The 16123-nt window shown below is 40.8% G+C and overlaps 1 protein-coding gene across 1 annotated transcript; it reads right to left on the bottom strand.

The window, feature by feature from the left end:
- Positions 1–2012: 2012 nt before the first annotated feature.
- LOC135206050 (rRNA 2'-O-methyltransferase fibrillarin-like) lies at positions 2013–12262 on the bottom strand. The gene is given in 6 exon segments (XM_064237241.1): positions 2013–2458; positions 3383–3457; positions 3459–3596; positions 3736–3906; positions 4687–4832; positions 12144–12262. Coding segments are annotated over 5 exon segments (723 nt in total). The 5' UTR covers positions 4828–4832; positions 12144–12262; the 3' UTR covers positions 2013–2260.
- Positions 12263–16123: the final 3861 nt, after the last annotated feature.

Genomic DNA, 16123 nt, shown 5'->3' with positions numbered 1-16123 from the left:
TTTTAAACGCACACATAAATCTCTTTCCTTCTTTGATAGCGATTTTCCGGTCCCTCAAATTTCTCGATAGGCAGGTCCCACATCAGTCGTACCTCACATGAAATACACTGAAATTAATTTTACGGTTTCAGTTGGGCCACCTCGAAACTTTGGGGACCTCCCCCCCTCAGAAAGTTTAACAAGTATGACTATGTGAATACAAAAGAATCCTTGAGCCAGAGGAACCTCAGAACAGGAAAAATGTTATTTAGTTCATTCGATGTGTTGGAAAGATCTCATAAGCCTGGTTAAGCATATTTGAAGCTGCTTCCTCATTCAATAAACACCATTTAACAATATTTTCAAATTTTGCTTGACTACAGACAACAGCTCATTGGCTACACAGTATTTACATGGTATTAAATTCCCCAAAATAATGTGAATGCAGACAGTAGAATAACCAGTGGTTATTCAGCAATGGGACCAACAGCTTAACGGGACTTCCGAACCACATCCAAAGTGAACTTCTATCACCTTAAATACACATCTCACTCCTCGATGGAATGGCCAAGAATCGAACTTACGACCACCGAGGTGGGACGCCAACACCATACCAACCACGCCACGGAGGCGTTCACTGGTCCTTTATCAGTCATTTCTAAAATCCAACCTTTTGTTCCCCAATTCTGCCCAACCCCCTCCAAAACATAATTTTGTTTGACAAATCTGTACTCACTCATTACTATATCTTCTCTACCTCCCTTTTTCTTACACCTGCTAATCTTTACATTTAGCCTGTTTCGTCAACCTTGGCCTCTAGCCACAACAAGCAATTGTGCAAAAAAAAAAACTGAAATAAATGTTCACATTGCAGCTGAAAGATAACCTATTATTTAGACAGACTGATTTACAGGACATTTTGACCATACCATGTTTAAGCACTGAAAACTGAAAATTGTTGATGGTGAAAATGTTGTTGTTAAGTGTACTGGCAGGAAAACCTCACAGTTGCACTATGAATCTTTTGTTACAAGAGGATGGACAGTAAGATGGAGGTGGTTCTGATGGGAGGTATAGTAAAATGAATGAAAGGGGGAGTTGCAGCCAAGGGCCACGGAGATGCTGCAAAGAACCTTAAGTAAGCACACATTGCACCATACGAGGTGCACTGATGGCACTAACCGAACAAGGGGGGACCATATTATTCAGACGTCATTAGGAAGCCAATCATTCAATATGGGAATTAAAAAGGTTTAACAGACAAAAGTGCCTAAGGCCAAGACAGCTATTCACATCAGCAGTGAAAATCAAACTATAAGAGCAAGTTGGGAGGTTTAAATTGATTGTGCAAGGTCAGTTCCATTACCTGACAGGAAGTGAAGTATTCACATCACAGTAGTATTTCTGTTTCAAAGAAAGAATCCCAACTTAAACAACCATATGACAAAGCTATAAGTTTAAATTCAATTTTCAACACACCCATGACAATTTAAGTTTTCTTGAAATGTGAAGCAATGTTTCTGAACATATAATTTAAAAGGCAGAAGCTGTCAAACCTTTCACAATCAATGCTATAAACTGTCTATAGCTTATGGCTTTAGTGTTGACCTTCACACCAAAATAACAACAGTACACAAAGATAGAACATTAAGTTACATTATCAAATGATCCTTTAAAATTTATTCACCTCCTTTTCCTTCTTTTTACAGCGGCAACATTCAACAATTTACTTGTGAGAACCTGCACAATTCTATATTTTCCTTTATACTTTCGTTTTTTCTTTTAACACTTTTCATTTTATACTTATTAGCATCTTTTTCAAGAATTTAAGCACAACCTTTTTCAGATGCCTTATGAGAGTCAAGAACTTTGACTTAGATTAACACCATGATTCTCGTAACACTTACAAGGACAGCAAATAGCATCTCTTCTTTATCCAACCAGGCACTCACATCTCTAGCTTTTAAGCATTTTAAATGAGCCGAAGGATTATAAAAATTCAAGAACAAAATTAGTTGGATAATCAAACCACATTTATTAAAAAAGAAGTCATTCTTAATATTGGGTCCCTGTTTAAAGTAGCTTACCAACATACTGGTAAAATCTAAATACATTTCAAACTCATAAATGTTACTTATTATGTATGTGGTAAAATACATCTCTGATATCACGTTTTAAACATTAACAAATATGGAAACCAAAAGGTTTAAAATAAAAAAAAGCATAAAAAAGGGTTTTAATATACATGTCCCCTATAATTAAATCTATCAACATAACATAACTATTTGTTTTTCTTTGGTGGTCTGTAAACACCAACAACTACAGCATGATCACGTTCATAAGGTTCCAGAGTGATCTGTTCTTGTGGCTTCAGTTGGTCTTGTTGCAATTTCTTGATCTCGCCAGCAAACACTGCCTCAGCACTAGCTGTGGAGTCAATGCAGTTCGCTTTGATCGAGATAACATAATGTCCACCGACCTGCAACAGATAAACAAAAGCTCTAGTGTTTGATGATTATTCTCACTACAAAATCTAACATAAATTGTGAAACAGTAACCTCAGCCTTGGTAAAGTATTAATCTTCCCACATCAAGATCCCAGATGTTGAGACAATTCTTCTCCAAGTCTCTGTTTTACAGTAAACAGATAGTACTCATGCACTATTATTGATAGGTAAGAAGACCACATCCACAAACTCTTAACTCAGAGAGGACAGAAGGTATGCTGTAACATATAAGTTAGTGCATCCTCAAATTGGGAGATCAGATTCCTTGTTTAGTACACTATCATATTCTTGACAACTTGATCTACATAGTATTTTGCCCTTTTCAATTTACTAACTCAAAGGTCTCATCTGGACACAAGCAACATATTCCTTACAAGATTACAATGGGGGCCACCAATGAACAAGTTCCATACTGTGAAGAGCACCACAAGTTAAAATATAATAAAATTTAATGGAAGGGTACTTGAATTGGAGCGTGCACCAACTTTTGCACTATTCAAAGGACATAAAACAATGCTATATGAAATAAGCATTTCCCTTGAGTGAGGGACATTTACTTTAGACCTAAGACAGGTGAAATCCTGTTTACCACTGAACACTTGTAAAGAACCCAATCCCATAAGACAATACAATAAAACAGTGAATTTTATATGCCTTGCTGATAATCAAGAGGTCATCAAAATGCCTCATTAAACAGAAGGACCCAAAGGTTTACCTATCCATCCTGAACATTTACAGAAGCACTGCTTCTATACAAAAGCTGAAGCACTTTACTATAAAAACAAGAATGATAGATAAATAAATAAATAAATAAATAAATAAAAAAAAAGATGGGTAACGAATACTGTATTATATCACACAAATTTTTTGGTCCCCATACACTCCATGGGTCTTACCTTTAGGAAATGTTGAGCATTGATGGCAACAATACGAGCCTGATCTGGCTGCGCGACATCAGCAAATATGGTGTCCCACCATTCCTACAATCATTCGATATTTGTGGGGATGTCTAGCATCCTCAATTGGTACCACATTGGTACGTTTTTTAGCCATATTAACCAAGTCTCGTCCTGATCGTAGTGAAAACTCTACAGCATACACAACTCCTTCCTGAAATACAATTCCTTTTTAATTTTGAAAGTTGCTCACAACAGGCTGTTACTATTGGAACATAAAATATAAACAGACCGAGGGCTTATCAACATACACCTAAAACACCAGAGTGAATCAACTAGATGAAATAACTTACCGGTCCAATAACGTCAGAGACATGAGAAACTGTAGTTCCACTGGCTGCTCCCAAATAGAGAACTTTACTACCCGTAGGCATATATATATTTCCAACTCCTCCAACAACTGCAGCAGCAAGTTTTGAACGGAAGGGGTTCCACACACGATATTCCACCTTCTCACCACCATCCTTAAATAGAATACGGGTACATTTATCTTTTGATGATATAAAAAACATAACTCAAGTCTACTGATTTAATATACAACTTTATCCTATTACTATTATGGAATGAAATCTAAAATTTAGGCCAAAGGCCAAGTGCTAGGAATTATGAGGTCATTCAGCACTAAACCTGTGAGTAAAAAGGTTTTAAAGATGTAACATGAGAAAAACCTTGCAGTTGTAAGATGAAACAATGGTTAGGAGAGAGTGGAAAGTAAGACAAGAAAGAGAATATGAACAGAGTAAAGTAGAAGGAATGAAAGGGGTTGCAGCTAGGGGACGAGGAGACAATTTAGCAATGACCGTACATTGCGTGAGGTGTCTTACAGCACTGGCTCCTCTCCTACGGGATATTACTATTATGAAGCAGCACCAATCAGCAGTAAAGGTGCCTCGCTGTAAAACTTCTCAGTTCCAGGGGCCTTTATTCCTAATACTGTTAGACTGTGGAACAGTCCATGAGGATGTCAATTACTAATTGAAACTTCAAGCAAAAAAGCAATGCATTGCTACACTAATGCTAATCTTCTTGCATTTTAATACATTATTATCCATTTATTGTTTACCGTTTCTCTATACCAAGTGAGATCTCTTTCTGCATTTCCTTTATTTTCTCTTCTTCCAAATAAACACCATATTCCTTGGAAGCTTGAATTTTAAGTCTATGGCCCCCTGTGGGCTTGTTCCATATGGTTCAACTTCTGAATAATAATAATCAAATTATTACAGAATCCTAACCCAACTTACCTCGACACTAACTCTCTTCTCTCCATACACACTTTCCCCTACGACCATGTTTTTGGTTACTAACACGTCTTCTTTCCCTCGAGCTATGAATATGCCTTCGTGACGATGGGGTTCAATCATTACCCTGGCGCCTCCTCTCATTCCACCTATTGATATCAAAACATTTAAGGAGTAATTTGTGTTGTTCTTCCTAGGAATCAAATCAGTATTTATGAAGTATTATTATTTATCAAAAGCTGTAATCTGTTGATGAAACTGTTAAGGTTAGACATGAATATCCAAATTATTTTAAATGAACTCCAAATGAAATTAGGTTTTCATTATTCAAGGGATGAATGCATTTTTTGGAGAAACCTAAAGATTACATTCATATCTAATTCCTGCAGTAATCGTTTTTGTGTTACAAATACACATATCTGGGGATGACAGACTGACAGGGCTCCAAGCCTGATTGGGATGTGTCCGAGATATCAGTCAAACAGGAAAATTTGGAGAACGAAGTGTGACACAGACAAAAAAGCAGCTAAAATTTGGCCAATAAAAATGAAGGATCCAGATTACAGCTCTTAAAACAATCTCCCATAACAAGGAGAGCAGAAAGAGATGCATCTTATAAGCTGAAGCTCTATGACTATGTGCTTCATTGTGTAGCCTACAGTCTGGGAACAGTCCAGCATGTACTCAGTCTGAGCTGCTGCCCAACAGGAGGAAATCAAGTTGAAGCTAAAGAAACTAGCCACTACTACTCAGTGTCAGTCTCATGCCCTGTGAGTACCATAGGGAAGATGTTTTACTCTACAAAAGGAACTAAGCTGACTACACAACCAGGTGAGTGGGCACCACAGGTCCTATGGAGAAGATATCCATGGACTTGCTAGAAACACTTCTCATATAAAATGCAAGTAAAAGGTTTGTCTGACATCTCTAGACACTTGACATGATATTGTTAAGATACAATAAAGTTTTGTACATACTTACCTGGCAGATATATACTTAGCTACAGACTCCGTCGTCCCCGACAGAAATTCGAATTTCGCGGCACACGCTGCAGGTAGGTCAGGTGATCTACCGCCCCTGCCGCTGGTTGCAGGAATAGGAACGAGTACCGTTCTAGAACCAGATTTTCTCTTCCACCTGTCTCCTGAGGGGAGGTTGGGTTGGGTGGCCATCAATCGTATATATCTGCCAGGTAAGTATGTACAAAACTTTATGTATCTTAACAATATCATTTTTGTACATGGAACTTACCCAGCAGATATATACTTAGCTGATTGACACCCTTGGTGGTTGGGAAAGAGACAACTATTTACTGAATAGACAGGTAAACAACAACCCACCTTGTAGGTAATAAAATAAATAAAACCTTGGTTCCTACTTGATCAGGCGGAAGACTCCATGGCTAATGCCTAGGAATCTGCTTCGCCTCAAGAGCCTCCAGCGAGGGATGTGACCTTATGGCTAAGAGTTCTTGTGGTCTGTCGATGGGGTCTTATCCATTTACTCGACAGAGCCTCTTACATGACAATATGCCTATGCCACGACAATATGCCTATGCCTAGTGGCATAATTAAGGAGCACAACACCGATTCCCGATCACCTGATCCTAACACGAGGGTTAGTGCTCAAGTTGAAAAGAGTTATCTACAAACTCCTTTCAAACAACCCAAAGAAAAAACACGACGTTAAATAAAATTTAACTCACTAGTTAAGGATCAGTATTGCTGCCCTATCCCAGCAATGTATCCGCAGACACGTATCAACCAAGAGAGAAGGACCCTCGAAGGTTATCTTGGGGGCACATCCTTCGGATAATGGGAAGTCAACACAGAGTTGCATCTCCCGTATGTGACAGCTAATATGTCCTTATGACATATTGTTAGGGAAAGAACAAGAATTCGGAAAAGCTCGCACTTCATGCACTTTTAATTCTCAGCTGTTTGAAGGAATCATCAATGCACTATCAAGTGCTTAGGAGATCACAATGTCTCAAAGAAGGCCAGGGCGTTCTTTGATATAGATCTCTTCTGGGTGAAGCCTGGAGCTGCTAGCGCTTCGTGCCTGGCAGGCGCCTAGCGCCTGGCGGGAGCCTTGCGCCTGAATGGGCGCCTAGAGCCTCGCGCCTAGATGGCGCCTCGCGCCTGGCTGGTGCCTGATTGGCTCCTCCTTCCTGGCTAGCGCCTCGCGCCTGGTGCTGGCTGGAGCCTTGCGTGGGCTGGCTGGTGCTTCCTTGCGCCTGGAAGGCACTGGAGCCTGGCAGAAGACTTCATGATTACTGTCTTATGAGTCTGCATGCCTCAAGAGTTTCAGCGAGGTAGGGACCTATGACTGACAAACCCTTCTGGATCATGTCAATGGGGGCTAGCCCGCTTACACGACAGAGCCTTCTCGGATCGTGCCAATGGGGGCTGACCCACTTACATGGCAGAGTCTTACCTGTATCATATCAATGGGGACTAGACTCTTACATGACAGAGCTTTAGGTTTCTCTTTACTGGAAGGAGCCTTGCGGTCTGGATGGATCCTCAATCCTGACTGGAGCCTAGCCTTGAAAGGAGCCTGGCACCTGGATGGCGCCTGGCTGGCTCCTAGAGCCTGGCTGGCGCCTCGCGCCTGGCTGGCTCCTCCACACTTTGCTGGAGCTTCGAGCTTGGAAGAGTCTCTAGGCTGTCTGGCAATGTCCACATCGGACACTCTAATATCTGTCCGATTTGTTCGCCTCTGGTGCATTTGCGCCAGGTTGGAGGCCCGCTCCTTCTCAGTATCCGACCATGACAGAGTTTCCTTGGAACTGTCCGCCTCTGGCGTTTTTCGCCTGTATTGGCATTTTGGCGCTTGGCTGGCGCTACATTGTCCGAGAGTCCTGAACAACCACATAGTTTATCAGGAGACTGGAGAAGGGTGGAAGAAATTCTTCCCCTTTGAGCTTTTGGCCCCTGGCAAGGGGAGGTGATTTTAGTCAGCTACACCCAGTAGACGACAGGATATCTAACACAATACGAGAGAAGAGTCTTCCTCCGAGGAGGATCCTTCGTGAACACTTCTTTTGCTAACGAGATCTCTTCTTACATGTTGATGAGGTTCCTCGTTGCAGAATCTTCCCTATCCTTGCCGAAGGAAGGGAAGGAGTCTGGAAGTCGAAGGAGACTCTGAGCTGAAATTGGGCGGAACCCTGATTTCTAGCTCTTATTGTATCCTTCTGAATACCTCTCGGGAAGCATTTTGAGCCTCATCGCACCCCGAAGACTCTGTAGGCAAACGTTTAAACCATCTCTTCTTCTGTAGATGAAAATGTAAGTACCTGCCTGGGCAACTAAACTTCTATCTGAAAGCGTTGCGTCAGGAATAGAGGGATTTATTTCTTTTGCCAGACATACTATGCTGGCAAGAACTATTGCCGAGTCTCCATTGAATCTGATGCGAGATTCCAATGCACAAAAAATTCACTTGTCTTCTTGGTCGTATTTTAGGGCTAAGAGAAACAAAGAATTCCTTCTTAACAACTTCCTCAAAGAAGTTTGATGAGGAGCAGTTCCATTTTTGTCGGAACACGGGAATCTGTGGCCACAAAAAAAAAATCCCATTCGAAGTACATGATATCCTACTCTTGTCGTATTGCGGTATCGTATAAGATCCCAGAAGATCTTAATCCTCTGTTATCTCAATTCCCTTTGTAGAGACAGAGTATGGCCTTTACTGCGTTCTTTGATAGCAGATATATACATAGGTGATTCTTCCCTCTGAAAGTGAAGAAAAAACCCTCGCTGTGGTGGTTACAGAGGTATCGAAAGAGGACAGTTTCCTCATTCCATCTAGCACGATCTGCAGCAATTCTATGTCTTAGCCATGACTATTGTCATTTTACCTTGAAAAAAACCTCTCATTCATGTCCACTTCTGGTCAGTCTGCACGCGACAGACTCAGAGTGGAGAGGTTTTTATAGGTCTATTTATAATAGGTTTCTGATAGAATATCCAGATACTCTTGGAAAAGCCTTACGAAACATGCTGTGAGAAGAACGTGACTTCTGTGAATCCAACCTCTCTAAGGCCAAAATGAGGCCTACATCCTCTCTTCCTTGACGCCCAGTTATCTTAATATCTGTTAAAGAATTTATAACTAGGGGAAAAAAAGGCTAAAAAGTTTATTCCCCTTCTTTAAATTTAAAGATGTCTTATATTTGCTACCTCTCTTGGTTCGAGGAAAAAAGAAGCAGTCTAAAGGAAGCCTGTTCGTCTTCTACCTTACAAAGAGATCTATGAAGAAGACTTTCCGCAGGTTCTCACAATCTTTTCAATAAATGTTAGACATACGTTAACAGTTATTATCTTCGATCGAGAAGGTTCTCACGGACATGCAAAATCTTGCACGAACCTCTTAAGGATCGTTACGTTCCGTGTCTGTTCCCAAATAGGTTCTCTTTTGTTACGCGAACAGGGGCGAAAAAAGATTCTCGATGCTCTTTGCGATATGAGAGAGTCGTGGAATTGGCCTAAGTGATTAAAATAAATCATTTCATCATTCCTTGTAAGCGACCCCTTTTCGATTAAATGGGTAACGAAATCAGGAACGAATCTTGCCGTTACCGAGCCTGCTGTCCGAGAGGCTACTGGACTCTTAGGTTAATAACTCGCTAAAACGAGAAAATATCTTGGATGGTGCTTCTGGCGCGGCAGGCGCTTCTGGCGCAATTTGCGCCAGGCTGGCGCTTCCTTCTAGTTCTTTTTAGGTTATGTGCCATAACAATCTATGCCTTTATGGTACCCGACATCCTTCACATGTTAATTCCGTTCTTAGTGGGAAAAAACTTTTATATACGTAGTATAGTCCATTCAGGGAAACAACTTCTGCCACTAAGAGAATGTTTCCCATCCGACTCACCCAACTTCTCTTGAGCAATATCCGAATTTAAAAAAAGTTGTGTGCGTTTCTCGAAAGGATGAAGAGAATTATATATATAGCGCGCTGCCTGTATTAGAATCCTTTATAATACTGTCACATTGTGGTAAAACAGCTTAATCTAGGAAAAACCTTTGTAAGGATACTAGGAATTCTGTAGTTAACCTCGGTATGTGCATAAGACTTGACCATACCGTAGTCTTAAAGTGAATTCTCTACTACATTCATCTTCTCACTAAGCATGTACTCTAATAATGCCATGCTTTCGTAAGCATGAGAGCATTATACAATATAGAAATCCGCTGCGTTAGAATCCTTTAAAAATGTTACCTACGGTAAACAGCATTGAAAGTTGTTAAATATCTTTCTTATTGAAAGCTTCTTAGCAAAAGGCAGACAATATTTTATTTATGTTTTGCTTAACTATCCCCTCAATCCGAGCTAAAACCACGATTGTAGGGGAGACACACGGTTATTCATTCCATCCCGCAGGAGAGAGACATGTTACCGACCACTCATGACCGACACCTACATGATACTGCGTTGGTGTCTAAGCGATAGCAGTCTCGTTAGCCGACTGGCCTTACTCTTCCAGAGTTGCCAGCTACTCCATTTAATAAAGGAAATCTTATAAAATTATTATCGAACTTCAGGAAGAAGTTCTTATAATGCATATCTAAGCGAAACAAGACTCGATAAATCTAGAAGCTAAGTAGGTGTTGTCTTAACAATCCCTTTAAGCGTAGTCCTTCCTAGGAAATTCCTGGAAGGATACTGGTAACTGAGTTTGCTCAGCAAAGAAGTAACTACGGTATGGTGCTTATGATTTGCCGTATCGTATTCTCATACACAGATACTCTACTACCTTCTTTCCCTGCGAGGCACGATAGAGAAAGGATATTCTGGTGCCTGGATCCTTGCACCTAGCGCCTGGAATGTTCCGCACGCTAGAAAGGAGACTCGCTCCTGGAACGTTCCGCTTGCGGTGGAAGGTCCCGTGCGCCCTGACAGTTCCGAGCGCCTACTAGACCCCTTTTAGAAAGAGCCTCTTGCCCGGAAACGTTCAATGGAAGGATCGTTCTGATTGCCACTCTACTGTAAGGCTCCTTGCTCTAGCCGTCTGTTTTTCTGGCGCCAATTTGCGCCAGGCTGGCGCTTTGTCTCTTTGAAGGCGCCTTGCGCAAGAAAAATTTTCTAGAACGCGGCTCGCGTTTGGTTTGTAGGAACGCGGCTCGCGCTAGGTTCTGTTAGCTGGAACGCGCCTCGCTGCTGGCTATAGGAACGTAGCTCACGCTAGCTTGCTGGAACGCGGCTTCCTGGCAGCGGGCTGGCTCTTGCTCAGTGTTCTCTTAGTTTTCAGAGAACGCGCTAGATCATCACTCCAAACATACATTCTTCGTCTTTTCGGATGTAAGATGAAGAGACGCACTTTTTTAAGGATGCCTTATCAATGGCTATCCTTGGCAGTCTGGGACGTTCTACAGAACCTGCCGAGGGGACGCCTGACCGGAGGTGGGGGTTCTCCCTAACCTTCTGCGGCTGTCGACTTTCCTCCTCCACTGGGTCTGGGAGTTTGGAAGAGTCTAGGCCATGGAAGCGCTACGGAGCCGATCAGACGCACCCCTCCACTGCACTGGGAACACTATATTCACTTCTTACCTTTTTAGAGCTCGCCTTTGAGCTCATCCATTTATCTTCAAATTTGCACATATGAATATGTAGATTCTGTGGAGTAAGAAGGTGATGAGGATGCAACAACTACTAGAATTGTCAATACTCTAACTGCTCGTTAGTACGAGAGCTCTTAAAGCTTCTAAAAGGAATGCGTATCTAGTTATATGCTTTCTGACTTCCTAAAGTAGGAAGTTAGATCTTATATTTCCTTCATCAAGTTCTAACACTTATACACGTATTAGTGAAAAAAAAAATCAATATTTCCCTTATTGCAAAATATAAGTGTCTACCGAAGAATTCGGTAGTTTCACGTAATATATTCTTCGAAATTTCGAAGCCAATTCATTAAAAAGTTAATAAAACGCGTATGCCAAACCAAAGACCCAGTAACTTCCCTGCAAAAGACAGCCCAGTCAAGGTCGATGGCGATGAAAACACGAAAATCAAGTTCAGGAGGTAGCAACAACGTATGTTGACACTACCGCGAAAGAAAATCTGGTTCTAGAACGGTAATCGTTCCTATTCCTGCCACCCAGCGGCAGGGGCGGTAGATCACCTGACCTACCTGCAGCGTGTGCCGCGAAATTCGAATTTCTGTCGGGGACGACGGAGTCTATAGCTAAGTATATATCTGCTGGGTAAGTTCCATGTTACAAAATATATAATTATCATACAAAAAAATTTTAGAAGGAAACTAGCAATAAATTAACATGATTGATTACAAATATCAAATGAGAACTAAAAGCAATAATACTTATAAGTGACAATTTCCATGAAACTCATACAGCACCCTTCCTATATATGAGTGATAGTAAATATAAAGAAATTTATACTGCAGAGTTAATAAGCAGATGTCAAACAACTAACAAACATTAAAAAAAATTTACCTCTTCCTCCTCCTCCACGACCTCCTCCTCTTCCACCAAATCCACCTCGATCCTCCTCCTCCTCCTCCTCTTCCACCAAATCCACCTCGACCTCCTCCTCTTCCACCAAATCCACCTCCACGTCCCACCACCACCTCCACGTCCTCCACCACCACCTCCACGTCCTCCACCACCACCTCCTCTAGGTGAAAAGCCTCTTCCACCACCTCCGCGAGGGGAGAATCCTCTGCCACCGCCGCCGCCGCCACCACCACCACGTGGAGAAAAATCTGAAATGTAAAAAAAAACTTGTCTCAGTCTCAATGCATACCAACTTTCATACCCCGAGTAGAGAATGTATCTACTTTTTTTTTTTTATGCTTACCACACAAATGTATAAGTAATGCCAGTCAACTAAAAGTGTGACGTCTGAACATAAATGTTCAATTAGAATTGCTTTATTTCTTAGTACAAGGCAGCATGTCTATACTTCTCCCGACTTCTTCCTTTACTGTTGGGTAAAACTGACGGCTAAAACTGTACTGTGGGATGGTTCTTGCCAGTCAGCAACTTTCTTTTGGTTATGTTTTTGTTTATGTCTATGCCTTTGGTGGTGTGTGTTTATATTTACAATCTTTTGCTTAAATTTTTTGGTTCATCAAAAGGGTTGGTACTAAACATGGTGCTCAGTTTGCATGTAAACTGATAGTTACCAAACCAGAGGTGTACGGTAGTAGTCTTCAGTTTTACCCGTGAGTGTCAAAAGGGGAGCACCTGAGATCCACTCAAGTTGGGGGGGTGGGGGGGGGGGCGGGGGGGGGGGGTGTTCAAAGGGAGGCAAACGGACTCATTAAGGTATGACACAGCACCCTACAATGAATTTGATTTTGTTAGGATGGATTCCATTTCATGCTAACAACGCACCAGGATGGCTGTGGTACCTTCAGTAAGTCGTGTTAAATTTGAGGAGGTTAAGCTAAGCTAATATGCGCAAGCTATGTTTCACTTAATTTGTTTCTGCCCATCTCAAGAGCAGTATTCCAATAAGTGTGTTGTCCATGATTACTGTTAGAGAGAAGGGGGGGGGGGGGGGGGGGGGGGGGGGGGGGGGGGGGGGGGGGGGGGGGGTGGGGGGGGGGGGGGGGGGGGGGGGGGGGGGGGGGGGGGGGGGAACTTTGGGTTGCTATGGGATATTACAAATTTTCTTAGAATCTCATTATTTAAAAATTACATAATAAAATGCAGTATCAGAAAGACTGAATTCATGATAAACGCGACTATTGGCAGCTTGCAAAATTGTATCTAATAACTGAAGTATCAGAAAATTACATCCTACTTTATACCCAATCATTGTTTTTGGAGTGAATACAGAGCAAGGGGTGGGAATCAGGCTGCGCAACTATTGTAAAGCTTTACCCAATCCAGATTAGGTATGTCAATCCACTCGGCTAAGTCGAGCACTGATTATTTTTGCTTAATATTTTTCATTTGAAAATTCTATCATTTAGTGTTAATTTTAAGAAAACGGTTCTTTCCCCCAGGGACTTATCGTCTTACCATAAAGCATACTTTATTGTAATCCCCAAACTTGTTCTCAGTTGTAGGCAGCGAGGACACAACCTAACCTAACTTTTATACCTAAAAACCAGTGTTTGTCACTAGATTATGGATATGATGTCAACTGTCTAATGTATGTTTTTGCATTCACCTTCAAGGGACTGGGGTAGATCTATATTACTATTCTGCTGCAGCCTAGAATATGGCAGTTGTGATTTTTCAATGCAGTTTTACCTCCCGAACAAGAATTTTAAGTAATATTTATTTGGACGACTGTAACCCCCAGGGGTTCATAGGGTAAAACACTGCATGATACAGGGGTGGACCATGTACGATCAATGTGTACCACCCCAAAAAAAGTACATTATAACGCGTCCTGACACCGGAGATGGGCATCAGTCGCAACTTCTTGTTGGTGAGAAGCGGAGCTAAAGACCTCTACTCTCCTTTCGAAGTAAGTATTTTCTACAAAGTTAGAAATTAAGGCCAAATTTTAAGATTTAAACAGAGGGTAGTGAAAAGGGTGTACACGGCAGTCCAAATCTCACCAAAACGCTTTCAACATTTTTACTTACAACTCGAAATATTTAGAAGATTGACACCATCTCGATGTTTACGGAGTCGCTTGAGTCAATAAACTTCCCATTTCCTGTAATAAATCCGCACACCACTTGTACCCACAGACGCTGGGGCACTTTCATCACAGCAATCGGAACACGGAAACTTACCAGCACGTTTGTTAGTAAACAACTGTTTTGGTAGAAGACGACGACGAAGCGTGCACTTCGATAATTTTTTAAATAAATAGTAAAACATCAATATTTCACATATTTATGATGATTAATTTGAAAATATTCGTTATTGAAAAAGTAACTCGATTCAGACTCAAATTTAAGTAATTATTTTTTGGAATTAGAACATTCGTTTAAGTTCTGTATTATGACATCACGACATCTTGGCTTTCGTACCTATTGTAAATAATTGCTTTACTCAACTTTCTTGCAGAACAGTTTACCCGTTATTCATACAGATTATCAGCTATTCATGTAATTGTTATAATTGTAATGCGCATATATCTTTTATTATTTACTTTTTGGATATATGAAGATGTTTATTGCCAGATTACCGCCGTAGTGTGACACAATCGTTTCCGGCCTCCCTGGGCCTCTGTTTTCGCACCATAAGAAATTATAGGGGATGAATTTGCAATGACCAGAAAGTCGTTAAGAGGAAAGTTAGCATCAAGGGGCATATGTGTTGATTGAGAAAAATACAAATTTATTCAATAGCTAGCTTGTAAAAAATACTTTACAAAAAACTTGATTGACAACTAAACACCATACCTACTATGGGTTTCAGCGACAGTGCAAGCACGTTTTTGGGCAATATCTATTTCTGTAACGAACCCTCGTATCAGAACGAGATTTTACTATAGTGCATTACATCCAGTGCTGTAATTTATAAGGGTATCATGAATCACTAATCGTAAAGAATAACGACACTTGTCCTTGTACCAAGAGAAAAACTCCATTAAGAAGAAATGGATACGAACACGCGTGAAAAGCTCCACCTAAACCCCCCCCTCCACCGCCACCCCTTTCCTTCTTCGTTCCTTCGCCTTCCTTTCTCTCTCTCTCTCTCTCTCTGTTGCCATTTGGTGTGTTCACCCTCCAAACTGGGTATGACTACACACAAAACGTTGAAATTGGTGAAATTAGGCTATGTACTGGAAGTATATAGTATACATAAATATTAAAGCAATTTTATCATTATTGCATTACTATGACAACTAGAATTCATGGAAACAGTTTATAATAATGAATCGGCGTACGTGAGAAGCTTCCACTAATGTGGCAACGATGATTTTGCCATTCTTAGCATGCAAACCTTAAAGGTTACATTTATTTCTGGCATACAGTTATTAAAGAAATTCAAAATACTAATATAGACTTAAATCAATGAAAAGTGCTGGCAAAAACAAAAAAGCAAAAAAAAAAAATATATATAATCCACTTATCCATAGTCGTTCCTCTATGGTTTTCGGCAGCCAGATGTACGACAAGGTTAGAAACATTGGATTGTATCTACTTTAGAAATATCTGTAATTTTTGGGGGTAATTTGGTTGCAAATATACATGAATTAAATTAAAATTTTTAAATAACAAAGTAAAGTTGAACTAAATAACAAGTAAACAATTTAGGGAATAAAACTTGGCAGTTTTGTCATCTGCTGTTCGTAACTGTGTTTGTGGCGCGTGCTTAGGAACCAGGAACAGCAACTTGATTAAAGTGCAATGTGGAGTGAATTGAGACCAAAATGTGTATAATAGCAATCAAATAAGCACTGTGGAGTTTCAGTTGTGATGCAGTAAGGATAAAACCCACCGATTACAAGGTAAAAATGAATTCAGTTCAAACCATGACCCCACCCCGGGAATAAAAAG

This window comes from Macrobrachium nipponense, chromosome 29, assembly GCF_015104395.2.
Source record: "Macrobrachium nipponense isolate FS-2020 chromosome 29, ASM1510439v2, whole genome shotgun sequence".
Classification (NCBI taxonomy): Eukaryota; Metazoa; Arthropoda; class Malacostraca; order Decapoda; family Palaemonidae; genus Macrobrachium; species Macrobrachium nipponense.
Note: the sequence above shows the minus strand (reverse complement) of the source record. Positions and strands in the feature narration are given on the sequence as shown.